The sequence below is a fragment of the Melospiza georgiana genome, chromosome 2, assembly GCF_028018845.1.
Source record: "Melospiza georgiana isolate bMelGeo1 chromosome 2, bMelGeo1.pri, whole genome shotgun sequence".
NCBI lineage: Eukaryota > Metazoa > Chordata > Aves > Passeriformes > Passerellidae > Melospiza > Melospiza georgiana.
Window position 1 is genome coordinate 53665388 of NC_080431.1, and position 26762 is coordinate 53692149.

At 40.9% G+C, this 26762-nt stretch overlaps 1 protein-coding gene across 1 annotated transcript; it reads right to left on the bottom strand.

Annotated features, from left to right (window-relative positions):
- On the bottom strand, positions 1–26762 carry HTR2A (5-hydroxytryptamine receptor 2A). The gene is made up of 3 exons (XM_058019025.1): positions 25285–26762; positions 21166–21366; positions 1–5128 (listed from the first exon to the last, which is right to left on the bottom strand). Exons 1-3 carry the CDS (start codon positions 25682–25684, stop codon positions 4314–4316), a joined length of 1416 nt encoding a protein of 471 aa, XP_057875008.1. The 5' UTR covers positions 25685–26762; the 3' UTR covers positions 1–4313.

The following is a 26762-nucleotide window of genomic DNA, read 5'->3' on the forward strand; positions in this document are numbered from 1 at the left end:
AGTTTACTGAGATAGTTAGTCTGCAACATGCTCTTTCTTTATCTCCAGCAAAACATTTAAAATTACTTTAGCCTTCAGCAGACATTGCACTGAATATTTATGGGAGAAATAAAACCAAACAAAATTAGCTATTTAACACAAACCTCCAGTTTATAAAACAACTGATTGCATTTGAATATTTTAATCTGCTTTACTTGCAGTGCGATCAGACAAAACAGTAAAGCATTGAAACACCATTTTACATTAACATTACAAAATACAATAAATTTTTTCTCTATGTATTTACATAAGCAAACATATAGGTATTCAAAATAGAATGCATCTCACTGTCTGGCAATAATTACATAAGTACAGTGCATGGTTGACTGGATGGGATAGATACATAGGAATTTTTACCCTGAAGTGTAAAAAGGATGCACACCAGCTTAGGAGATACATGGTGAGCTTCATGTCTTTGGACATTTTTCAGATGCAGTTTTAAAAGTAATAGAATGTCAATCTACTTGAAAAATTGATGCTGAGCAGTTTTTTCAGATGAAGTGGTTTTTTGGATGCAGATATGACAGACTGACTCAGCATGCTTTTCCTGTCAAGTAGGGGAAGGCCCTAACCTCTGAACCAGTCTGTATGAATGTCTTCTCTTTTTTTTTTTTTCAACCTGAAAAATTATAAAAAATTCCATTCCATTCTTATGCATAATGAAAACACAGCTTTTTGGAAGATGGAAATGCTGCTCTGAAGCTGGTCATATTAAACCATGGTGTTCATTCCAAGCATGGGCCAAGTGCTGTAAATCCTAGCTTAAAACAGCTGAACTTTTGTCATCTGTCTGCAGTACAATGAGTCCATTAATTGCTATCTACTGATGAACAACCCGTAGCAGATTTGGCATGGTGGCTAGAACAAATTCATATCCTGACTCTGTCATCCTCACTAAGGCAAACTGCACAAAAATCTATTAATATTTTGATGCAGGGTGGCAGAATCAGGCCTTTATAAGTCAAAAATGTCCATAAAGAGCTGGAGATATTGGTCTTTGCTGTGCATTCTTGGCCTTGAGAGGCTACTTAGGCAAAAGCTGCTGACCACTCAATAAAACCATCTGAGTGCTACAGAATCAAAATGTCAGGCATCAGTTTTCCCTGCTTCTAAGCAAAAACTCAGTGTTATGTTCTCTCCAGCTGTCAATTAATGAAATGCTGTTAAGTCTGTTATGTCCAAAACATAGGTTTCATTTTAAAATAAGCTGGGAAAAAAATGATTGTTCAGAGTCACCTTGTAATGAAACTTCAAGCCAGTAATTGAAACGCTCTGTGATTGTAGTGAAACATTCCCTGTCAGTATTTGCAACCTGAGCAATTTGACATTGTGAACAAGGAACAGAAAGTGAAATGAAAGAGAAACAGAGGGCTGATCTGCTCTGCCACATGGGCAAAATGCAGACAGTAAGTGGAGAGCAGAAGCATTGAATGTGAAATGTCCAGTAACAGTTTATTAGCTGCGAGCTGGTGAAGGAGACTCTGCAGAGCAGCAACTGGGTGCTCAGGAGATTTGGGAGGAATTGAGCTCTGGAGAAGGGCAGGGTGCCATATACATCATACAGGATGCAGGTGGGCTCTGCTCCCTGGCACAAATGGGCAATAAGATCCAAGCTGTCTGTCCCTCCTACTGCTTTTGATTGCAAAGCCAGAGAAACTTGCATCAGGTCAGACCTAAATGGCAAAAAATATGGTGATTCCCTCCCCTGGTGGAAGCCTCTTTGTTTCCTTTCCCTTCACCTGCAGGTTTAGAGATCTTCGGTCCCCTGTCAATATTCATCATATGAAGGCAATGTGGTTTGGGTACAGATCTAAAGCCTCAGACTCTTCTCACAAAACACCTTTGCTTTTATTACTGCCTCCTTATTCCCTGAGACACCTGTTTCCAAGGGCAGATCCTCAAAACCATCACCCCAGTTGTGGAGTGGAGACATCTGGCCTGTGGGTTATAAGATGGGCATTGTACTTAGCTCAAAGTACTAGATTTAGGGTCAATATCAAACTTGACAGGAAAGAGTGGAAAGTCATTGCTCCCAGCTACTGCTATGGTAGTCCTCATACTCAGCTGCATTTAGATTCCCCCTGGAATCTCTTTGCCAGTGTGACACTCCTCACACAGTGCTGGGCAGGAGCAGGATGTGTGCATAGGGAGGTGGGAGCAGTGAGTTCATTTTTGCTTCTGCTGAAGCTGTTCAATTTGACTGAGATGGTCAAATGTACCCAGAGATAGGGAGAGCACATAAAGCACCTGGTAAGCACAGCAATTATTCCACTTGAGTTATCAGTTCATCCTAAATGACCAGTTTTGGGGGAAACCCATGAATGTCTGTGAGGTGATAGGTGACATGCATGGCATCATCACTGCAAATAAGGATACAGCATGACACTTTGTCCCAGACATGGAGGCTGAGGTCTGTGGGGTGAGTCAGTGTCATCGTGTGCATGCAGAGCTTCTGTGTGACCAGTGCACAGTGGCTCCTACCTATCCCATGTCAGAGGAAAGGCTTCATAAAACTTGTAGATTTAGTTTTACCACGTATATGACAATAAATCAGTTTCTTGGAAATCAGTCAAATACCCAGCCAACTTTTAAGTCCTTGTCTGCCATAGATCAGTATCTTAAGCTAAAGGTCTTCTTCTTCCAAAGACTTGGTAAGCTAGAAAAGGGTTCACTTTCTCTCTGTGTCTCTCTCCTTCTTTGACTTAGTGGAAATTTAATTGCTCTGTAAAAACTGAACAACTTCAATAGAAGGACAGATGAAGGCATTGGAGATTTTCTTCTGGATGGGCAGTATTTTTTCCCACAGAAACTGGAATACATCCTGGTTCTGATGAGATTATGGCTGCAAAATTTATGGAATTAATCAAATTACTGGATTTAAACTTTGCATGTGAGTGCAGCATTTATATTTGTCCTCTTCAGCAAAATCCCACTGCCTTCAGTGACATCAGTTATGATGTCATGAAAAGAGTTTCATGACTAGACATGTCTGGCAAGCAATGTATTCTGCCCTTGGCTCTATGCAGGTGAAATGCAGTGTTGTTTACAGTCTTGTTATTTTTCAAGTGAGCCCCATTTGCCCATACATATTTCATTAAGGCTGAGTCCTAGTAGTGCAATCTTCTGACCATTCCTGAGCAATCTGCCTTAACAGCAATACAGTCAAACAAGGGAAAAATATTTTTAGCAACTAACAGTTTTCTAATAATTCTGGCTTTACAAGTCCTAAACCAAAACCAGGACATTCTTCATAATGGCCTTTTTTAACCAAAGAGAAATGATTAGAGAGAATCTACTTCAACCTTTTACTGAAGACTTTACTCATGCAGAGTTTCCTCTGACATTACTTAAATCAGATTTTGTTGGAATTGAACAGAGCCATGAATCTGGAAGTGGTGCTGAAATTATTTAGCAATGTTGTGCCTGGTTTTCCACTGTTCTCTCACTTCACTTCCTGTCAACACCAGTGGGAGGGAGCAGTGAATCAAGACCAATAATTTTGAAAATATTACTTTCAATTTTTAAGCTGAACTTGTGAAATTTTTGAATACAAATAAATTGCAAGTCCTGAAATAAAGAATATAAGTGGTGGTGGAAACAGAGGATTATTCAAGTATAATTTACCTTTTAAGATTGCTTATTTAAAATACAGAACAAATGACAGAAAAACCCAGGGACATTTCAGGATGGTTACTGAGGAAGAAAAAATAGCATAAAAACAGTTAACAAAATGTCCATATAATTAATCTATAGCAGTTTTAATAGATTTTTTTAAATACTTTAGGATTTATTTTAAATATATATTAGCAAATGAACCATCATTTTGTTTAAAATTCTGTAAAGTGCTCATTCAGTTAATGATAACAAAACTCAATTGTAGCAAGACAAACTAGCTGGAGCCTACTCTGCAAGAACATCAAAGGACAGCTTAGCTTTCATTTGCAAAGAGAAAAGAAATGCGTAGGTTTCTTCACAGCCCATATTATAATACCAGAAATTACATTTTTTTTTCTTTAAGAAATATATCATTTAGAATATTAAAAAAATAAGTTTAATAAAGCCTGTGCTTAAAACAGCCAACATACTGTATGAAAAAAAATTGCACATTTGATATCCCTTCAACCCTGCTTTTCATCCACAGGATAATGTGAGGAGTATATGATGTTGTTGGAAGGTCTCTTGAACACAGCTGATTTTCCTAAGCTATCAGAGCTTCTCACAGCAGGTGGAATTTTCAGCACACACAGAGTGGTTGTCATGGCAGCTGCTGACCATCACACACCACTAACATTTTCGTTCCCCGGGCCGGTACTTCCCTTGGAGGTACCATCTAAATTATGTGTTCCTATCGTGACCGCCGAGTAATCCTTGGCCATCATTTTTGCCTCTTTTTTCAAGCTCTTCATTTGTGCTAGCTGGAGCTGTCTGGAGTCATATGCAAGTGCTGGGATAGTGTTCACTAAAATCAGCTGGAAAGGTTTCTTCTCCTCCTTGTAGCGACACTGGATGTAGCGAGAGAAAGCTGAGCGGTAGGTTTTGTTGAACAATGTGTACACGAGTGGGTTGACAGCCGAGGAAAGGTAGCCAATCCAAACAAATATGTTAAGGAGTCCTCCAATGACCTCTTCTTTGCATGACTCCTTGCATATAACAGCCATCACATTGGTGATGAAAAACGGGCACCACATCACAACAAACAGAAAGAAGACAATGCCAAGGACCTTGGAAGCCTTCTGCTCATTGCTGATGGATTGCATGGTTCTCCTCCCTGAAGTCCCCGTATCTCTGTTCAAGGAGCGCTGAAAGAGTTTCTCTGAGGACAGGGAACTCTGAGGGAGGAAGCTGAATGAAGTAAACTTGGTCTTAGGGCCAATGTCATTCACACATAGCATAGCTTCCTTCTGCAGCGACTTGATAGTTAAAAAGTAAGTGACTACCATGATGGTTAGAGGGATGAAGAATGCCACAAAAGAGCCTACTAGAACGAAATTTTCATCTGCAAGTAAGCAGATGTCTTTCTTAAACATGTCCTTCTTAAATACTTTGGAGTCGTCTTGTAGTCCAAAGACAGGTACAGGCATGGAAATACCTGAAGGTGGATGAGAGAAAGAAGAGGTTAAAAACGATAATGAAAAACACTTCCAGACTCCAAGAAAAAACAAATAAACATCTACCTGTCTTCTTCCTGTGGCTGAGGTGATCATAGCTATACGCATTACGTCAGTCACACATAATACACATTTGCTTCCTTTCACCTGTCCTATGATACCTGGTAGCCAGAAAAGCCTGATTTTGAATCTTGGCATGCTTATAATGATCTCCAGACTTGCTCCTTGGTCCTTGACACCTTGGCAAAGGATTTTATGAACTATGACCAAGATGACACTATGTATTTCTTTTCTGGAGTGCCATAAGAGTGATTTTGGACTGTTTTTCATTAGAGGATTAAAAGTGTTCTGGCTTCTAAATAATTCTGGGAAATACTAATTTTAGGAGGAAAGATAATTTTTTGTCATAGGTCTAATCTTTCATTTTGTCTTTCTCTTTTCTTGCTGCAATCTCCATATAGTTAAATGCTAAATGCTAACAAAACCCAGCTTCCCATGTGGCAATGGCCAGATGAACAACAGGAACAAATTAAGCACTGAGAGACACTACGAGGCAGCCTGAGATGTAGTTTATCCTGCAGGGCTGCAAAAGTCCTTCCACTGTATTTCCAGCTAATAGAGGCTGCCTTCTCTGCACACAGCCATGCAAAATTTGTCTTCCTCTGAAGCACGCATCCTTGGCAAGACAAGGTGACAAAGTCCATTCTCCTTGGACTGCTCTGCATGTTTCAAGCCTACTCAGCCATTTCCGCAGGGATTTCTGCAAATGCTGCTACAGTCTGGGTAAAATCTAACAGCTGCTATTTCTCTGGTTTTTGGTTTTGCGTTGTCTTTCAGAATTTGTCTCGTCCCCTCCAAATGGATACTGTCTCTCCAAGAGAGGCAATGTTCAGACAATGAAAGAAATTATGTGCCGCAAAGATAGCAAAAGTGGAGTGAAGCAGGGGGTGATATTGCAGCCCTGTTTAGATAAAAGCAACCAGGATTCTGATTCCTATGGAAAGTTAGCATAATCTTTGAGCTTCAGTCCTGTTTGCATTTTGGATCAGAAATCTCAGTTGCTGTACTTGGCTTATGAGAAATAAAAACATTGACTACAGAAGAATTTCTTACCATGTGAGGATGCTGTGCCCTACTTTGTTCAGTGGATGCCCAGGAGTGACCTTACTCATTCACAGATGAGTCTGAAAGATCTGCATTTCAATGGTACTTTCCTCTACCTCACTTTTTTTCCCTTCTTACCACTCTGCTGCTTAAACTGGGAGTCCTTTAAAAGCACAGCCTGTGTCCTCATTTCACACATATCCAGTGCCCAGCATAACAGCTCCAGTCCTAGAGGAAGACTGTGGAGTACAGGCTCAATACCAAACAATAATCATCACAGTAATAATTATAATATTAGATTATTATTCTGTTCAAGTGCTTCATTCTTTTTGTTCTTCTGGAGCTTCTACAAAGACTTTTTTTTCTAGGAACACTGTAGCTTATTTTGTCTTTGCAACTTTGAACTGAGTCATGGCATTGCCTCAGGCCACTTTAGAAAAATGCTTTTCTTATCTGCCCAGGGCAGAAGCTGGTGGAGACCCTGTGGTATTACCCTTTCTGTTTCTCCTGCTCAAGCTCTAAATGTTTGAACTTGGGCTTGGAGAAGCCAGTGAGTGAGCTGCAAACCTATGCAGTCTGTGGCAACTCCTGAGCTGAGCTGACAGAAACCTCCAGTGTTTTTAGCTACTGGCTAAAAAGGTCAGAGTCTGTCTCACTGAAAGCATGGAGGCAGAGGTCACCATCAGAAGCCAGACTGTCCAGCCATGGCTGAGTAATCTGGGGTGCTGAACAACTCCAGGGAAATGAAGAATGCTTTGAAGTTAGTTTTCTCTTTTTGGATGAGTCGAAGGGACGCTGAAGGCATCCAGCACCTCCCAGCATCATACTGCAGTTGCACAAAGACACAGCATTAGTCAGAGTAATACCACAAGTTTCCCATCTGCTTCTGCCCTGTGCTGATAACAGTGAGGCTGTTTTTTCATTTAATTCAAAGACCTAGCTTGAGCTGCAGAGATAAAATAAACAGTGGTATTGACAGAGTAAAAAGATGCTTTTCATTACCACCTTATGGTTCAGCTGCATGAGGAGGCATGGGAGCAGCGGCTGCAGCATTAAAAAGAGGAGAATTTTGGTGTAATTTGCATGCTTTTTCAAGTAAAGGGCCAAAGTCTGTTACAACTTCTCGCCTGAAACAAGGGGAGCAGTTCCTCAACTGCTCTGTTTTGTTCTTAGCAGCTTCTGCAGACTGGCATCTAAATCCAGATTTCTGGCTTTAAAAAAGGGAAATGGCCTTCAGTGTGCAGCAGAAGTTCCTGCATTTCTTTGCCATTCCTTTAACAAGCATGGAAGTGCTGTAGCAGCAGAGCTGTAGCAGGCACTGATAGTCATGTAAGTTTTTCTGAGTGACCATGCAAGGCATCTTTCCCTTACAGCCACAGGGAAGTGGTCTGTATAGAGTTTGAAAACAGCAGAGATACCACACTTTTGTGGCAGAGAACACTGACAGCTGTAAACTGCTTTTTGTGTAACCCAGTTCAGTTGATGCAGGGCATCCCTCAAATGACACTGTGGCATTCCTGCATGGAAAAAGTTAATGTCCAGCCCAATTTTCTCTTTTCATATCTCTATGGGGACTAAATTTACTATTTTCCTCCTGAAAGGAACAGGGTTTGTCCCCTCTCAACAGTTGGTTTCTGCAGCATAAGTATGGCAAATTTCATGAGGACACAGGGACCAAATTCAAAGGCAGTCGTATTTAAACTGGCAGTAAAGGAGCTTCCATGCACAACTCACATCCACTATTTTGATGGGATTTTTAGGAATCACCACATATGTCCAAGAATATCACCCATATGTCCTGTTTGGTCAAGATCAATTTTGTCCTGTAAACCGATAACAAAACGTCCTAGTCTAAAGTTGCGTTAGCATTCTTGCAATTGACTGAATTAATTCTTTAAAAGTTGAATATGAATGATCTGTTTCACCTGGATGATTCAGATATATACTCATTGGTTTACTTGTCTTTGCTTTCCAGCTCCCTGCTCTTGGTGACTGGATGTTTAAGGAGACACAGATGGTGCCTGTGCATTCAAATGTCATAAGAAGAAAATCAGCTTCACGCAAAAGGATCATGCAGAGCTACCAGGTAGGGACAAACAGGTGGTTGGGAAGTGAAGCATGTGCCAACAGTAGATCTGAAGGAAACAACCTGGAAGGGCTGTAACAGCTATTCCCCACCCTGCCCATTCCATGCTCCCACTAGCTGAAGGTCAGTCTGGAAAAAAATCTTTGTATCCCCTGAGGGATTTTTTATGATTTATCTTCCTTGGCTTTCAAAAGAACCTTGGCATTCAGCACAGAATAGGAGCATCCATTCAAGCACTGAAGGTACATTAGCCACTCCATTTCCCGTTGACATTCCCACTTGGAACATTTTCCCTTGTCAACAAGCCCTAAATATTATGTTCCTCTGGCACAAGGTGGTTTATTTAGATGGTTTGATTTATACACACGTGGCTGTTTCAAACTGTGGATTTTAATAAACCACACAACAGATCCCAAACAATGAAGATGAGTAATGAATTCTCCATTAAACCTCAAGAATTTGGGCACAGTTTCAGATTGACAAAAGGCTCTTGAAAACACCAAAGGTTAAGAAGTAAAGCAATGGCATCTCTTTTTGTTTTCTCAAAAAGTCTGCTGAAATTGATAAAGGTTGATATAGCACTACACATTGCTGGCTTCAGAGGTATACAGCAGCCACAAAACCACTTTAACTGGACAAGTAAACTGGGTTTGCAGCTGCCTTGAGCTGCTGAGACTATCAATAAATCAATGCTATAATTTACAATAGGCATGTAGGGCAGCATTCTTGGGTTACTTGGGGTGAAGACAAGGAGGGGGAAGTGAGTTGATAAGGTGAAGGTTCTTTCAGTGAAGTCTCCTTTAGGCAGAAACTGTCAGTCACATGCTTTCACCTTGCATATATCTATTTCAATTCTGTTTAATACAAATGAGCATTATTCTGTGCCTTAATAAATGTCTGAGGGTTAGGAACTACCTTTTAGACATGTCACTACAGTTTCTCAAAAATTTGTTTACTTTCTCATAAAAAACAAAAAACTCTCCCCATCTCAGGTCTTAGCAGTCACTTTGATTCAGACATACCAGGTCATGGGCCAGCTCACGGGCCACTGCACAAAGATGTGCTGAGACACTGGGGACCTCTGAAAGGTTTGCTGCTTGACAAGGCCAGTGTCTCCTTCAAGCAGCTCAATGGGGCCATATTGTCTAATTTCTTTAGAAAAGCCCATGTTGGTATCTGGGGCCTGTTGGTGCTCAGAAAATATCCTCTGTCGGTACATCTACACATTCAAACAGTACACAGATGTCCATGTATAACTCACCTGCTACATCCCAAGGCATGCAATGCATAACCTCAGTTTCATGCTGTATGAAAATTTCCTTGTTGCACACTGACATCACATTATTTTTAACATTTTTGACTTAATTAACCACACAAAAGAATATTTCTTCCTTTGGGCTACCATGGTGCCATGTGTGGATGTTTGCTCAAGGAACACAAGCCACAGTGAGTCACTTGTTGCAGGGGGCCATGGACCATGTCTTCCTCTGAGTATCAAGGATGGCAATGTGTCTGGATCTTATATGAGGAGCTGGACTTTAGCAACAGTTACTTCCACTTAAACATCTGCAGAGGAGCTGCTCACTCTGGCTTTGTGTCTCTGCTTGGCGTTTGACACTCACCATTATGGTTGGTACATCCTTACATTTCATTGTCATTACATCATTATTTTCCCAGACCTGCAAACAGCTGCTCTCTGCATGCACCTGACAATGTTATTACCCCACTGACTCCTTTCCAGTCATGACAAACCCTTCACTATGATAATTTTGTTGCTGCCAGAGTAGTGCCAGCCATATTTCCAATGCGCACAAGTTGCTGATGAGTGGCAGTGCAGAAGCAGAAATTTCCACCTGGGAAGAGGGGATGTTGAAAACCTCAGTGTGGATTGGGAATTACCATCTGAGGCTGCATCTAGTTAGCCCGAATGTTAAAAAGCTTCTACCTCCCCTAGTCAGTGTGACAATGTCCCCAAAGTCCTGGGCTAGAATTTCTCCTCACATGTGAGACCAGCACAGAATTCTTCCCTGGTGGTAGGTATTGGTATTGGTGGAGGCGGAAGTGGATGAGGAGCATTCTCTCACAAATCCCCACATAATATTTGTTTTCAGATGGATTTCCTCAAGAGCTAAGTGAGTGAGTCACAGTGCTGGAGCATCGTCTCCTTTCTGCATCCTGAGAGGCTGTACTCACAGGAATGGAATCAGAGTGGGTCCAGGCATTTTCCTTGTAACTGTTGATAGACCAACTTTAGTTTTTTATTCAAGGGCACACATGAAGCTGGTTTTCTGTATCTTTCCTGTGGAACACTTCATTTGGTCACACACATTCTAGTTAATACAAGTGAAAGGAAAACAAATTTAACATCACGTAGAGGGGGTGCCAGGTAACAGCTGGATTATTATATTAATTTTGAAATGGCTTTGTTCTTGACAGCTCAGAAAATCTCTAAGGAAACATATTATTTAGCCCAGCAGGAGATACATTCTATTCTTTTTATGTGAGAAAAATATGGTGAATGATAATTTATACCATAAATTATCTATTTCACTTTAGAAAAACAAAATCAGCTAAGTATGTGTTTCCTAGTATGTTCCTCATTTATGCCTCAGTCCTGAAGCCTATTTCATAACAAGAACAGAGATATATGTCTCCAAATTAATTTGTAGAACTGTGATAGTAAAATAACTATTAATAGGATTAGAGGAGAATTACAGGCAGGACAGTGCAAGAAATTAAGCACAGCTGCCCCTTTTTGACCCAGCTGTTTAGAAATCCTGGCCTCCGGAGTGAGCTGAGTTCTGAGAGAGGAAGCTGCTGATGGAGTCGCTTTCTGCTTCGATATAAAGCTAAAAATGTGCACACAGCCCTATTTCCTAAAGGCAGCAAGAATACAACAGCAGGAAATAGTTTCTTTGCTTTTGGCTTTAAGTGCTTTTCCTGCCTATGCACTCCTCAAATTCTCTTTGCTAGTTATGCTGTAGGACTTGTTTACAGTCTGGCTCCCCTAATTTTCTTTTCGGATTTTTCAGGCCTTCTGAGTATTTGAGGGAGCTACAACCTTTTGCCTAGCAGCTTCCAGTGGAGCCTATTCCCCAATACAGTCTTTGCTTTTCAGCTGGGGACATTATTTTTCATTTGGACAGAGGCTTCTTCCAAGGTGTTTTTTAGCTTCTCACAGAGATCTCCAATTAAGAGAAGCTGTTAGCTCTCTGTCTAAGGTGGTTACTCAGTCACTAAAGGGCATCTACACCTATCAAACAGCTAGAAATAAATAAAGAAGGTGATGAAGCAACTTGCCTGGGGGATGCTGGCTGAGTAGAGCCCAAGTCCAAGGTGGACAGCAGCTACAACTCTGCTGCCATTTGGGAGCTGGAAGGGAGCTGGGCATGATGTGCTCCTCCAGGGGATATAGGCAAATGACAACTGTAGGCTAAGGACACTCTTCATCCATGGTGATTAGAAATGGTAAAAAGTAACTGGCCTTACAATGTAGAGCTTAATATTTAGTCTGAAAATTTGCAAGGGGTTCCACCTGTCTCCAGTCTGTCTCTGCACAGAGGGACAAGGTTCTCCTCCTGCTTTTTGAGCCTGCTGCTTCTGTGGCTCAGCAAAATGCAGTAGAGCAGGTCAAACACCCTTTATCTTTCTGCAAGATCAATTAATGTTGTTTATATTGCATTGGTGCTTTTAAGTTCCTGGTAGCGACGGTTTAATTTCTAGTCAAAAGAAGTTAGAAATGTATGGTTGGCACTGGCCTAGGTAAATATGTTAATTTGCAAAGGAAAAGAACCTGGTGTAGAATCAACTTCAGCCATCTGTGATACCCCCTCTGTTTAGCATATGACCTTTCTGCATTCCACGTCAGGTGGCCTCGCAGCATTCACTGTTCAGGCCCCTAGGAGAGCAGATTTGGGGATAAGAGTGCTTTGAGAAGAAGGAAATACCATACCTTTTTTACAGGATCTTCCTAGATCAGATGTTATTAATTTGTCTTTTTAGCTATGAAGCTTCAAAAGGATCCTGGGGCTAATTTATTATGTGCTATACATGCTATGTACACAGTAAGGCTTAAAAAAATACTTATAGCAGCAATAAGCCAGAAATTATGGAAAGACCCTAGATATTCCACTGCCATAATCAAATAATGCCTCCTAGAGCAGTCTAAGTGACAAGATCCCCTGATAGTCCTGTTTTTATATCTCTGTCTTTTAATTATTACATGGTGTGATTTGCTGAATGCTGATAATTTACTTAACTCTGCCCTAATCTTCCACTGAACTGAGATTTCTTCAGCAATGCTACTTGGCCTCATTGTGTAATTTAAAAGGACACTGAATGTAGCTATAAGACAAATTTTTAAATCATCATTATTATGAATTTTTTGTAATAATTTCACACTCCATCTGAAGGGCAGAGATAAAAAAACCTGTAATTCTTCTGGATTTTCTAGACCTCAGACCATGTCCCAGTTGTTTCTCCATGACTCCTTTTGTGGTTGCTTGCAGAAGCTGCTCAATAAGCAAATTGTCAGCTTCTTACTAGTTACACAAGGAGACTGCAGCAGTGGCTGGACAGTTATTGGGATAGATGTCCTGACATGATGGATAATTTGGAAGGAAAAACAGAATGAGAAGCAGCTTAGAGACCTGCACAGGTCTGAAGATGATGAGTCAGGATCCTGAGCTTTATGTTTCACTGTCCACCCTGCAGCAAATGCCCTTCAACCTGACTGAACTCTGTTAGACCAGCCAATGCCCTGGTCACATTTACAGGATAACGGTGTTGAAGAAGAGAGAAAAAGGGAGCATATCAGAAGGGATTGTATCTGCCCATATTTCCACCATCTACTGGAGTCTGTGTGGGTGCTACAGCATGATCCTAGGCTCATCTTTCTGTTAAATGTCACAAAGCACCTTGGAAATAAAAAGTAAAAACATGATCTGTTCTGTTAACTTCCTCATGTCCTGCAGTAGTATGCAAGGCAGAACTGTATTTAACTGGGGAATTTTCAATCTAAAACCTCTGAGTACTTCTGTGATTGAAAGAGGAAATTTACACTGCTCACTCAGTGCACCTTGGACCTAAAATCACATAGTTTTTCTCTCAGGATACTCACAGTTCAGCTCAGTCTATAATCCTTGCAATAGTGGTCAATTTGACATTTCAAAACTCTGATCAAATACAAGAAGTTGTAAAAAGGGCTATGTTCTGCCAAAAGGAAATAAGTCTTCCCAGTGGGTGTGATTTATTTCCAACATAAAGGCAGGATTGAATGCTGTGAAATACACAGATTCCAATTTTGATCAGGCAGAAAAGAAAGCCTTTATCACAATGCTACAGCCTGCTTTCAGGACATCACAGGAGCTCAACAAGCTATTTTCCATCAATGACCCTGGAGGACATCATAGGCAAAATCACCTGACAGGTGTTTCTAAATTTGTCTCAGGTAATTAGGAATATGTTGTTGCAGTTCTGACAAAACACTTGACTTTTATTAGCTGGGCTTCTGCTTAGAAGTGATGCCAATGGCACCGGCCAGGTAATGTGTGGGGAAAGTTAATTACAGTGTTCAATAGTTTGCAATGTTCCTGCTGGTAAAGATAAATGTAAGCCTTTAATTTCATAGAATTCTCTGATACATGAACCTTTTTTAGTGTCATAAAACACAACATCTGGCTTAAGCCAAATGTAATAAATATGGAACTTGTGAAATCTTTCTGTATAATTTTAAAATGAATGAAATTTTCTCTTTTCTTGACATTTTCTTTTATGCAACACTGTGCTGCTTGTGCTAATGTGCAGCACCATTTTTAATTTAGAAGGTGATTAAATGCAGTCACAGCGTACAGACAACAGAATTTATGAATCCCAACATAATTCCTTGTACCTTGTTCTTTTGTTATCATTTGTGTTGCATATGGCATTTTCCAGCTCCTCTGACTAGAGATGCTGCCTTTTTTCTTGAAATGTTCCATTTACTCTGATATATCCTACAAAGAGTGACTGGCTGATTGTAGGTCATGTTGGCACCCACCAACTTCTTATTCAAAAAACCCTCATAACAGGACAGGTCTGGTCCAAATGAACTTTATGCTTCTTGCTGGTAGCTTCAAGAGGAAGAAGAACATGGTCCTTATGGTCTTCAAAACAAAAACAAGTTTTTTTAGAAAAAGGCAACTAATTATTTCATCTTCACCTTGACTAAGCAGGCTCTTTTCTATCAAAAATACAGCTCTACTGTTTATAAATTGCCTTTAAAAATAAAACCAAAGCAGAAAGAAATGCCACACAATACTGATATGACCATCCCTCATTCCTTTTTTCACTTGAAAGGCAGATTGCTCCTTGCAAAAGGACTGCTCACAAAATGAGCGTGTGTCTTTTTCATAGGCAAACCCCTTCATCTCATCCTGATGTAATTACCCAAAGAACATGGTAAATATATACATAATAATTATTCTTCCTTTGATGAGACATATTTATTGGTATAATATATTCTCCCCCATCCAGATGAATGCTGGATTGCTCAGTGTCTTTGGTTTGCAAAAGTGTCCCTATGGACACTTGCCTGTGTCTCATATCTTTATGTTTCCAAATTTGGAGAATTTAGAAAGCACTTCAATCATTAACATTCCTTTAAGTATTTTTTCCATAAAGACAAGTAAAATGTTAGTAACACCTCCTTGTCAGATGAACAAACATATACAAGTTCAAAATGCAATGAATGCAGATAATTTCCTTAACTCTGTATAGAAGTTGAAAATGCAAGGTTTTTAAACCTTCGTAGTTAGGTGAGGGAGATATGTGTGGTAAGCTGATGGTCTGGTGGATGTGTTCACTCTTCTGGGAAGAACAAATCATGCAAAGGGTTCTGTTACATGGAAAACATGGGGATAATTTACTTCAAAGTAAATAGGATATTTGTGTGTCTTTCTCAGAAGCATCTGAAGTAATGCCTCATGACCACAATACATGCGCTAGTCAACTCAGAAATGTGCATCAGAGCACTGAATGTTCCTTTTCCACGGAGCTGAACCCCAGACAACCTGTACATGAAGGGCTGGTTCTCATTAATTGTCACTACTGTAGGAGTCATTAGTATGGCAATGAACTTTCTACTGACGTAATTGCTGCTGCCTACTGAGCCTCATACATTGTGTCTCTGTGAAGAAATACAGTGAAGATTCTATTTCTGAGATGGTTCTGAAGCTCTAATACTTTATTCATGATATTTCAGGCCAACACCCTTCATTATAATTGACGTAAATTTCTCTGTATGTTGTGCAACAATTTTTTTTCAACTTCATTTTATTTTTATGGCATCATCTACATCCACAAATCATAAAGGTCACAGGGCAGCCCGAACATAAAAACTACAGTGTTTGCCCCTGAGATCCTGCAGGTGGAGTGAGCAAACATTATTTTCGTTCTCTGAGAGATGGTTTCATGAGTATGAAAAAAATAAATGTTCCCTAGGGAAATGATAGTGTAGTAGATATTTTAAGTTTAGCTCCAGCACTTCCAAATGTAGGTGCTAAGCTTTAAATCTATATTGCCAGAGTACTATTCAGTGTGTAATTATTTGCAATTCTATATATTTTGGCTGTATATTTCATGTTTTAGCAAATGATCTTTTCCTATGCCAAGGCATCCGTGAATTAGAATTGATTGAAATGGCAAATTATGTCACCTGGAAGAAATGGATGTGTAGCAGATTCAGGACAGGGATTCCCAGCCTGCAGTTTATTAGCTGTTTGTGCCCTTTGAAACCAGTAAAGGGATTTTCAAATGAAAGCTGTCCTTGACAGAAAGAAGACTGAGCCTAAGGAGACCAAAGCTGTCAACAAAACACAATCCAGAGGCACAGGTAGTTGAAGTCTCCCAATCCCTGCTGCTTCCCTGGCCCTTCAAATGCTGTAAGGCAGCAAGAAGCCATGCAGAGAAATTGCAGGCTGCCTGTGAAGGAGGTGAGCCTGTGTATCAGCATAAAATGTTACACTGCCAAATTAGCTGGGGGCTCAGTTGCACTGGGCTTGATTTGTACACCTGGGGCTAACTTCACTCTGCACTTTGGAGAAAGTTGCTTCACATGCTACAGTATTTCTCATTTTCGAAGCCTCAAAAGCATTGGCAAAATTTTAGAGTTATGTGGTGGGAGGTATTTTACCAGATTCATCCAGATCCATGTTGGGCTTTTTTTTCTGCATGAAAAGTACTGAATAAATCTAAGTTGTTAGTGACTGGGGAGTGCAGAGACTGCCTGAAGGCAGTGAACAGATGTGTAGGCTGAGTGAGAAATGATAAGAGAAAACTCAGCTTAGAGTGCTTGGGCTTCATCAGACTTCACATTACTTAGACCATTAACAGAGGAATAGAAAGAAATAAGAAATGAGAAATGTTATATATAAGGACTTCACATTCATGCCTGTAATTCTTTTATGTTACCCTTCAAAGAGGGGATGATGCACTGTTGGCCTCTTGCAGAGCAATGCCTTTGTTAGGCCCATTAGGGACTCAAAGGTACTTTACATGTATTTTTCAGTATAGGCTCTATTTACAATTCTATAGATTCCAGTTCCATTCAAAATTCTATTTCTCTCCAGCAAGGGAAAATCCTTTGGCTTTTTACACCTGTTCTCAATAATAAAGCACCTCTGTGCTTTAAAAGAAATGGAATAATTTTCAGGGTTTAATGAGCTTTTGCCTTCAACAACAAATAATCTAATTATCTAACCACTGTGCACACTGGATGATTTAAGAATTAAAGACACAATTAGAATCTGTTACAGTAATTAGAATCTATTTTAAACCAATTGCCTGTGGCATTACATGGTCTAGTGAAACATAGGCTTCTGGCTAAATGCTCTTCTTCCACTAAATGCAAAAACAAATGTTACCACAATTTACTTTTTTAAACTGATAAAATCAAGATTTCAGAAGTGAAGTAAACTAAACTATCTGTGCTTTTTTTCTGCTGTTTTTAAAATGCTTCATATGTCACTGAAGCCAGTGGAAGGAAGATCACTGATTGCCTTTGGTTAAAATTGACAGAATATATTTGTGTATTTAGTGAATAAAAGGAAAATTACAATTTTAGGGAATGAAAGTGTAATTAATTGGGTACACTAGAAGTTATAATCTAGGTGAGTTGGGTTCAGGCCCAACAAATCAGCTAGAAGTATTTGCAGGAGTCAGTGAGCAGGTGGATAAGGGTAATCCAGCTGATGTAACATTCCTGGATTTCCAGAAGTCCCTGACAATACTTTTTATCAAAGGCTGTTAGTGAAATTAAATCCTAATGACAATAGAAGAAAGATCCTCTTGTTGAAAAAGAAGGGGTTGAAAGACAAGTGGTAGGATTAAATGGTTTGTTTCCATATTGAGGGTGGTAGAAGGCAGCATCTGACAGCCCTGTATGTTCATCAATGCTGTTCAGTTTAGCCTGAGCTGTTTGCATGGTCACTGGAACTGATTAAATGCACTGCCAACACACAACTCTCTGCTGCTTCCCCCTTCTTCCTCTGCTAAAATGAACCACTGTACTGTGGTTCATAACACCTTTCAGTTCTTTCTCTTGCTTTTTACCCTCCATCGCATACTTCACAAGAGTTCACAGGTCACCAGCTGAACGGAAAACTGTAGGAAAATAGGGAATTCAAAGGGTGTCTGTTTAAGGCTGGAGAGCAAAACCTTGGATCTGAATCTGTAAGTGAGATGGCAACATAACACCTTTCAGTTCTTTCTCTTGCTTTTTACCCTCCATCGCATACTTCACAAGAGTTCACAGGTCACCAGCTGAACGGAAAACTGTAGGAAAATAGGGAATTCAAAGGGTGTCTGTTTAAGGCTGGAGAGCAAAACCTTGGATCTGAATCTGTAAGTGAGATGGCAGCTACACCAGGTGCTGTGGAAGGTGTGTTGTGCCCAACACCACCTCTGCCTGTGCCAGATATCATAGAATGGTTTGGGTTGGAATGAACCTTCAAGATAATCTCATTCCAACTCCCCTGCCACAGCTAGGGACACCTGCCACTAGACCAGGTTGCTTGGAGCCCCATCCAATCTGTCCTTGAGCACTTCCAGGGATGGAGCATCCACAGCTTCTCTGGGCAATCTGTGCCAGTGTCTCACCATCCTGACCTCACTCATTCCAGTGAGAGTTCTTAGCCACAGCTGTGTGAAAATGCAAAGAGTTAAATAATTTATAGCCCTGTCACTCTAAGTAGCACTGAGAGCCTGGAGACTGGTAAATGATACATGGAGCACCTCTTTGTTCAGAAAGCATTTCCTGTTAGTAAGTGATATAGAAAGCACCTTCAGAAATCCATTTCCTACATATTCCTAGCTGGAAGGTGGCAGATCAGGAGGATAAGGGTTGATGACTGACTTGACAGGTTGCATGGGTGATCTGGGATCTGTCAAGATTCCTTACAATAACTGGCATTTTTTCTTTTTTCTAGTAATACAGAAATATGGCACAGTGCAAACTTAGTCCAGCCTGGCTCATCAGTTTCATATAGCTTCTTCCTATGTGTTTGCTTTCTTATCTGTCCTCTGGAGAACATCCCATTTGCCATAGCTTGTTGCCAGGTTGGAAACCAACCAGTCTTCCTTCAGCTGGTCTCCCAATGCCCCTTGCTTCCATGAGACTAGAAACCAGCTGAGCATCACTTCATTCATGCCCACCTAAGTGTGCTTGCCTACATCAATTTGTACCTATTTAACCTTCTCACTGTTTTGGTGACATGAAATGTGTGAATGAGATGGAGTTATCCTGTAATCCTTCCTATTTTCCTGACATCCACTGTTCCTTTACACATGTCCTTATCCAGCTGCAGTAAAGCAGGACTCTGTCCTCTTCACTCATGCCACACTTGAGTGGTTTCCAATAAAATAAGGAGTTGTATTTTTCAGAGTTCTATAAATAGGGACCACATTGCTATCACTTGCCATGATAATAACAAGTAACATCTGTGACTCATCTCCTCACTGTTAGAAGATAGTTTCTCCAGAGAGCAGAAAAGGTGTTTTTACAATGGATATGTTACTAGTTATTACTGCAAAAAAAGATGTAACTTTTGAAACAAAATATCAAGCGATCAAATAAATAAACCCTCCTGCCACAGGACATAAACCATGTTCTAACTAGTAGGGGTAAAATAACACGTTTTTTCCAGATTCCTTTTAATAGTGAGCTGATTCAAACACTCTGTCAGTAAGACTCTGTCTGAGAAAAGATGCTGAGCAGAGTGGATCACTGGTTTGCCCCTGTAATGGTCATTCTGATCATTCTATGTATTTGTGTTTAAACAGGACAGTAATTTCACACATACTAAGCACAAGGCACCACACACAAGTGCAGACAAACACAGTATGCACAATTTTAAGGGATGCTTGACTTACTTATGCTATACAGAGAGAAATGCACTGAAAATACTTGTACTTAGCAGTTTCAAAAACTGGAAAAACTGGACAGAGTAGGTAATATGTTTTCTACTGGATTAAAAAATGTGACTGTAGAAGAGACAAGATATGATTCATTTAAATGAAGACATTTACATCTGAGTTGCTATAGGCCTCCTTCATAGTTGAGAACTATGTATGTTTAGGATGGAGTTCACCTGGCCTGTGCTAGATATCTACATCTGATCAGGTGAATGCACCCCAGAGCCAGATGCTGTTGAACCTCATCAGGTTGTGTAGAATGCAGAACTGTCCTCCTGTTGAGTGAAGACTCCCATGATTTCTTGTTGTGCAGCAGAAGACACAGTATTTTAAATCTTAACAATCCTAGACTGCTTTTTCTCAGACTGTGGGCCAGGATCAAAAGGGAGGTCAGGAGACGATTTAGAGTGCCAGGCTGGCTGCATGTTAAGCATCATCTCCTTTCCCTCCTCTGGGAAGAGTGGCAAGGGATCACTGTTACCACTTGCAATAATTTGTATTAGCCAGGGAAGGAGCTAATTTCCTTTGATTGCTGACAGCTCACATCTCTTCTAGGGCACAAGAGTGAATTTTTCCTGCCTCTAATACAAGTGAGCTGCCAATGCTCAAGGGTCTACAAGCACTGAAAGGGAACTGTATTTTCAAAGCATTTGAGAACCTCCACCCCAGCTGTGTGAGGAAATTCCTGATGGCATCAGACACCTAACTGTCCAAACTCCCATGCCATAAGACTGCCCTGTAAATGCCACTATCAGGGGAATAAAAGATCAGTGTTCCCCTGCCTAGTTTTGAGGCTCTGGGTTTTGCCAGTGCAAAAAGAGATTTGTGTACTACGCCATTCAGAACACCTATTTTGGATGTAACTCTGAACTGTCCTCTGGAGAGACTCCTCTCACTCTCACTGCACACAGTACCTGTTGTCTCCTAAATAGGATGCATAAATTCCCCACCATACACACCAAGAAAGGCAGAGAAGATCTGCCCATGAGAAAAAGCTCTAAGCAAATTACGCAAATAAGAAATTGGGACAACTGACTTACATATAACAGGGAAATACTTTTTTTCAGTTGATATATTTTTTTTCTCTTCAGATGTTTAGGTAATGATGATTCATCAGTATGGGAAATCAACACATCTTTAAAATAAACTTGAATGTGGTCATGCTATCATTGATGTATATTCTTTCAGTGCTGCTCAGTTCTCCTCCATTTCCCACTGTTGCTGATTTCCATGGCATAATTACTACATTACAGCACTTTCACAGAAGTGAAAAGCAAAATACTGCAGGCAGAGAATAAAGTTTTAGACTGCAGTATATACATCAAATCCTCTCAAAAGCTGGAAACCTGCAATTACAAGCTGAAATGTTGCCTCACTTACCAACTGATATGGTCCAAACAGCAATGATTTTGGCAAAAGCCTTGGTTCTGGAGTTGAAGCGGCTGTGGTGGATGGGGTTCCGGATGGCAATGTAGCGATCCAGCGAGATGGCACAGAGGTGCATGATGGATGCTGTGGAGAACAGCACGTCCAGGTAGATCCAAATGGCACACAGCTTCCTGGGCAGAGGCCATTCGTATCCTGCACAAGAGAAAGCTGGCATCAGCTAAAGATGTGGATATATCCCTTGTTGTGACACATGCCTTAGTGCATATATCCTTCTAGGAGGATAGTAGTAAGTACTATGTAGTAGTAAGTGTTACATTTAGAAGCTGCCTGACACTGTTTTAAGAAAATATTTTTATTTGTTTGCAGCCTTCTAACTGTAGCTTTTGGGGTTAACTCAGCTTCTTTCCCAGGCTACAGGCAGTATATGTGTTTTCTTTTTAATTCTATTTGCATAATGCTAGTGCTTGGTGCTATGATTAAACATTTTTGGCAGCAAATCTATGAAAAGAGAAGCAATTTTGTCATTGTAAATCTGCAAGTTCTCAATTTTGCTTTAGGACTTTCTATCCACGTAATTACTGCATTTTCAACACCTGCTGATATGCAAAGCTGCCTTAATTCTGAAACTAAAACTTTGGACTTAATGGAAGCTAAAGAAGAAAAATTATTTATTGCATGCCAGTGATATTTATCTCACCTGTCTTTAGGCTTCTACCACATACCTAAATAAGGATATTCCCTCTGTCAATAAATATTGATAGGCTCCTCCAGGGAAAGCAAGCCAAAGCAGATGCATTAGTGTTTACCAATATCCAACCTACAGCTTCTTTGCTGCTAATTAAGCTTACTTTTTCCCTGTTTTTTCCACTATCTATGAAGATTAATTGATTACTTTCCTTTCTCAAAGCTATTGGGAGATGGCTATCATGGGTTGCCCAGTTTTGTGTTTATTTTTTTTGTCTTCCAGTCTAAGAAAAGCCTAGTACTTTATCTTTTTCTTACAGATCATGCTTTTAAAACTTTTTTCCTTTTTGTTTTTCTGCCCTGGAATGCATTAATTTATCTGTATAAATATGCATCTTGTATATCATTCAGTGACTAAAAGAGGACTCTTACTCTTGCAAAGGCCTCCTGACTGCTAAGTGAAATACAAGACCTCTTCATGGATCTTGAAGTGAGTGTCTTTACTTATACAACCTGGAATGGTGAGTGTCTTTTTAATGAAAATATCATTCTAGTGAAGGACATTTAGCTAATGATACATTTTGACAGCCAGATCTTGTTCAGCATTCTTGAAGGCCGGACAAATTTCACCAGCAGAAGCTGGTTTGCTTCTTTACCTTTGCACTTATCCTTGCTGAATGTTGTTTGTTAGTTTCTCTTCAGGGGTCCAGATTCTTGTTGATGATTCTCATCCTGTCCCTCTGAGTGCCTGTAACCTCTCCCAGCTTGGTGCTTTTGGAAAGCTGTGTAAGCTCTCACTCCAACTATACATGTTGTTCAGAGCAGTACTGAGCAGACCCAGGCTAAGCAGAGCCCTGCAGGACCCCCATTCAAAATCCCTTCTATTCCTGCAGGGAACCACTAATAGCTCTCCTTGGAGCAAGTTTTGCAGTTGTCTTGTAGTGATTTAATTCAGAGGATATTTACCCAAGCTGCCCATAATAGTGTGGCATGGGGACAAAGCCAAAGCTCACATTGTGAGAATATGTAAGTATTTTGGGGACTGCCTGTCTTCCTTTGGAGATACAGTACAAGATTTGCAGCAGCAGGAATGGAAGGAGAGGTTGAGGAGGGAGATCTGTGCCTAATTACATTTAGTCTCAGTGAGTACTGAGGAGACCTATTTCTTGCTGTTCTTGGGTTGCTGTAATACAAGCTGACCCTGACAAGCCATACAGCAGTTATGGATGTATTTTATTATGTTTTCTGCTCTTCTGTTGGGAAGTCTGGTCCCTGGAGTGTGTTATGTGATGGCTGGCTTTCAGGGGCATGACTTCCCAGTAGCATCTCTCTGTCAGGCCAGGCCAGTTTACACAGGGAAAACCATTAAAGTATTTTTACACTTGACAACATACATCTTCTCTTGCTTCAGTGACCTTTGGGAACACATTTGTCATATCCTTCTAGACTTCTCATCTTTGCAGTAGACCAGGATGGGGCAAGCATAAAACAGTATCAGTATATGAGAGGAGAAAACTCTGGATGCATTAAGGTGCCCCCTTAATAAGGGTGTAGATAACATCTTCCAGGAAGTTTTCTGCTCTGGAGTCATGCCCACCTTGGCAGGACTTACTGGGTGCTGCCTTTTCCAGCAGTCTGGGGCTGCTGGGTGGATGGAGAACCCTGCCCAGCCCAAAGGGTGCAGACTGGCACAGGCACATGTCTGGCATGGCTGGGCACCCAAACCAGAATTGCCCACAAGAAAATCATCTCTGGACAAAGCAGTCACCATACCCCTTCAAGGGGCTGCAGGAGGAGTGGTGGGGGCACTCTTCTTCCTCAGGCTTGGGGGTGTCTTGGCAGAGCAGGTGTGTTCAAAGGCCTCCAGTTTGAGCTCAAGACTCTCAGTATAGGTGATGTGGCTGAAGTTGAGAAGCTGCAGCCAAGAAAGTGCTCCCGTGGAAGGGGAGGTTTCCCTCCGTGCCAGCACTGATCATCCTGGAGATTGATGGTGCACCACACCACGATGGTTCTCCTGGTACCACTGCGTGCCACCAGATGATTTTTTCACCCCAAGTTATGCAGCTTCCATCCCTGGTCTAGCAGGGCAAGAAGCAGGGGAGAGGCGGCAAAGCCAGCGCAGCCCCTGCCCGGTGCCCCGGCCGTCTCCGGCAGGGCGGCGCAGCCTCGCCCGGCCCGGGCGCTCCGGCTTCCCGGCGTGCGGGAGCGGCATCCAGCCCCGGCCCCAGATCCCTCCCCGGACACGGCTCCGGCGCCTCCTCCCTTGGCAGCGGAGCCCGGCCAGCAGGAGTCCCTGTTGCTTGTCTCAGGGAATCGCGCACGACTCTAATCTCACCCATCGGACGATTCCTGCTTCCCGCTGCTTCTCCCGCCAAAGATAATCGCACACTAATACGGTAAATCACGGTGTTGCACCATGACTGATGCCAAATGCGGTCAGCAAAAGCTACTGGGGGCGATCTGTGTAGAGATACTGAAAATGGAAAATAAACTTCCAACTTTCTGGATTAAAACTCCATTAAGAACAAGCCCATGTTTGGACCTTAAGTCCAAAAGTAGTGAAGTAATAGAAATCTTTCAAAACCATCTACTTTCCTCCTGACAATGTGTAGCTTCTCTTTGAACTGCAGCAATTCAGTAGCATTGGAAGGCTCATTTCTGAAGTTTAAGGACACTAACAGCCTGACAAAATTGGTGCTGAACACATAGGGTGCTGCTTGTTCTGGCATGGACTGTGCTGCAAATGATTTTGGTGAAAATGAGAAGAAAGATCTACTATTAATCACCTGCAAGGGCAAGAACTATGAGTCACTATTAACTTTAGTAACTTCTCTTAAGAAATAATAATTTTGCATTTATAAATGTTACTAAACAGGCAGAAAGCCCATCCATTTCTTAACTCCTGCAATATTTATTCCAGCATTTGCTAGTAAGTAGATGTCTAAGCAGGGTATTGGTGATAAGAAAATTATTTACATTTGTATTATTAACTAATTAAGGAGGCTGCCTACTTTGAATCTAAAAGCAGTCATCAGTGTTTCAGTGCATATTTGCAGAGGAAAGCAACTGGCAGGACCCTACATTCTCATTGGGAATATGAAAATTATGAGCCAGGGAAAAAACCTGAAGGCAATAGAAAGAGTAAAGCACCTTCATATACACTTTGAGACAATTCATCTGACAACTGAGTGATAAACTGATGTTATGGACTGTGTTTAAAATGCCTGCAGCTGGAAATACAAAATAGGAAAAGATTCAAGTACTTCACCTGTTCCACCCATTAACCAGTGACACACATTTCAATTTATATGGAGTGATAACAATTTTCTGTGGTAAGAGAATGAAATCATAATGAGAACAAGATGTTATTGCATGCAATGTTTAAGGCTTATCAATACATGCAGCAGTTACACAGCTAATACTCACCATACAGTATGGTTAACATGGACACAGGCATGACAAGGAAACCCAGCAGCATATCAGCTATTGCAAGTGACATTAGAAAATAATTAGTGGCATTCTGTAGTTTTTTCTCCAGTGAAACAGCCATGATGACGAGAATATTTCCAGCAATGGTTAAAACAATCACTATCACTGTCAGCAAAGCTGGCCAGTTTTTCTGTGAAGGGCAGCACGGTGGGCTCATGTTACTTTCACATGAAAGATTGGTTAGGTTGTCAGAGTTCACAGTCAAGTTGCAGAGATGTGATATATTAATTTCTCCAGCTCCATAAACATTTCTGTAGAATCTTCTCTCATGGTTTATTTGTATGAAGGAGTTTGCAGTTGGGTTCACAGAGGTCTCTCCATCACAAAGAATATCCATTGCTAAGTCCAAAACCACAGAGATAAATTGCGAAAAACAGGAAATTATCACCCTTTGCCACCATTGGGCATTATATTCCTCAGCTCTCCATGCCAGAAGTTGAGGGTGCACAATCTTTTGTCAATTGTATTTTTGCCACTGGTGCGATGCAGAAAAACATACCAGAATAACTCCAAAAGCTGAAATGTTCTGTTTTCAGTTCCAGAGGAAGTCCAGTGTTAGCATATATTGAAAATCCAGCTGAAAAGTAAAACCAGGCTGTAGGATACAGAATGTGGACTTGAGGCTTCAGAGAGCAAAAATGTTGGAGAAATAAAAGACATAAAACTTTTGCAACCACTAGGACTCCCCTCTGGAGCTACATCTTATTGCTATTGGTAACTGCTATCACACAATTTTAAACACAGCAGTATTAAAATATCTTGCTGTATTAAACAGCAAAGCTCTTGCTTCTCTATTAAGAAAGTTGATTAATGATTCCATCCAGCATCTTTTTTCTTGAAATAATTAAATATGCTCTTATTTATAGTGCATCTTCCATAATATGGCTGATAGTCTCTGTCTTCTGTTGTATTTCAGAACCATTTTCAGCCTCATATCAGAGACTACACATTCTGTTCCATGCTGATTTTTGTAGCTAATTGTACCTTTTGGCCCAGCATGGCTTCAGAATGGAAATTAAACAACTAGATATTGTTATAAAAGAATACAATTTAAGGAAGACTTACATTGCACTTCAGAGCCCACTTTCAAACCGCAAACAGATGCACTTTGCACCCTGGTTTACAATATTCTTCGCTGCGTTTAGCCAGTTCTGTGTCTTTTTTTCTTCAGCCTCCTCCACAACGGTGGTATTTCAAATAGTTTTTTGACTTCTAAACTGCACACTTGAGTGAAGCCAGTTCCTGTGCTGCGAGGCTTGCTCTTTTCTTCTGAGAGATAGGCTGCTCGCCGGCTCTTTCCTTGTGCGTTTCCCCGCCCCGGGGCAAGCTATATTTAAAGTAATAATAATATCAGAGCCCTTCTTGAAGTGACACAAAGGAAAGCACGCGCACACGCTCCTGAGAAAGCAGCCTGC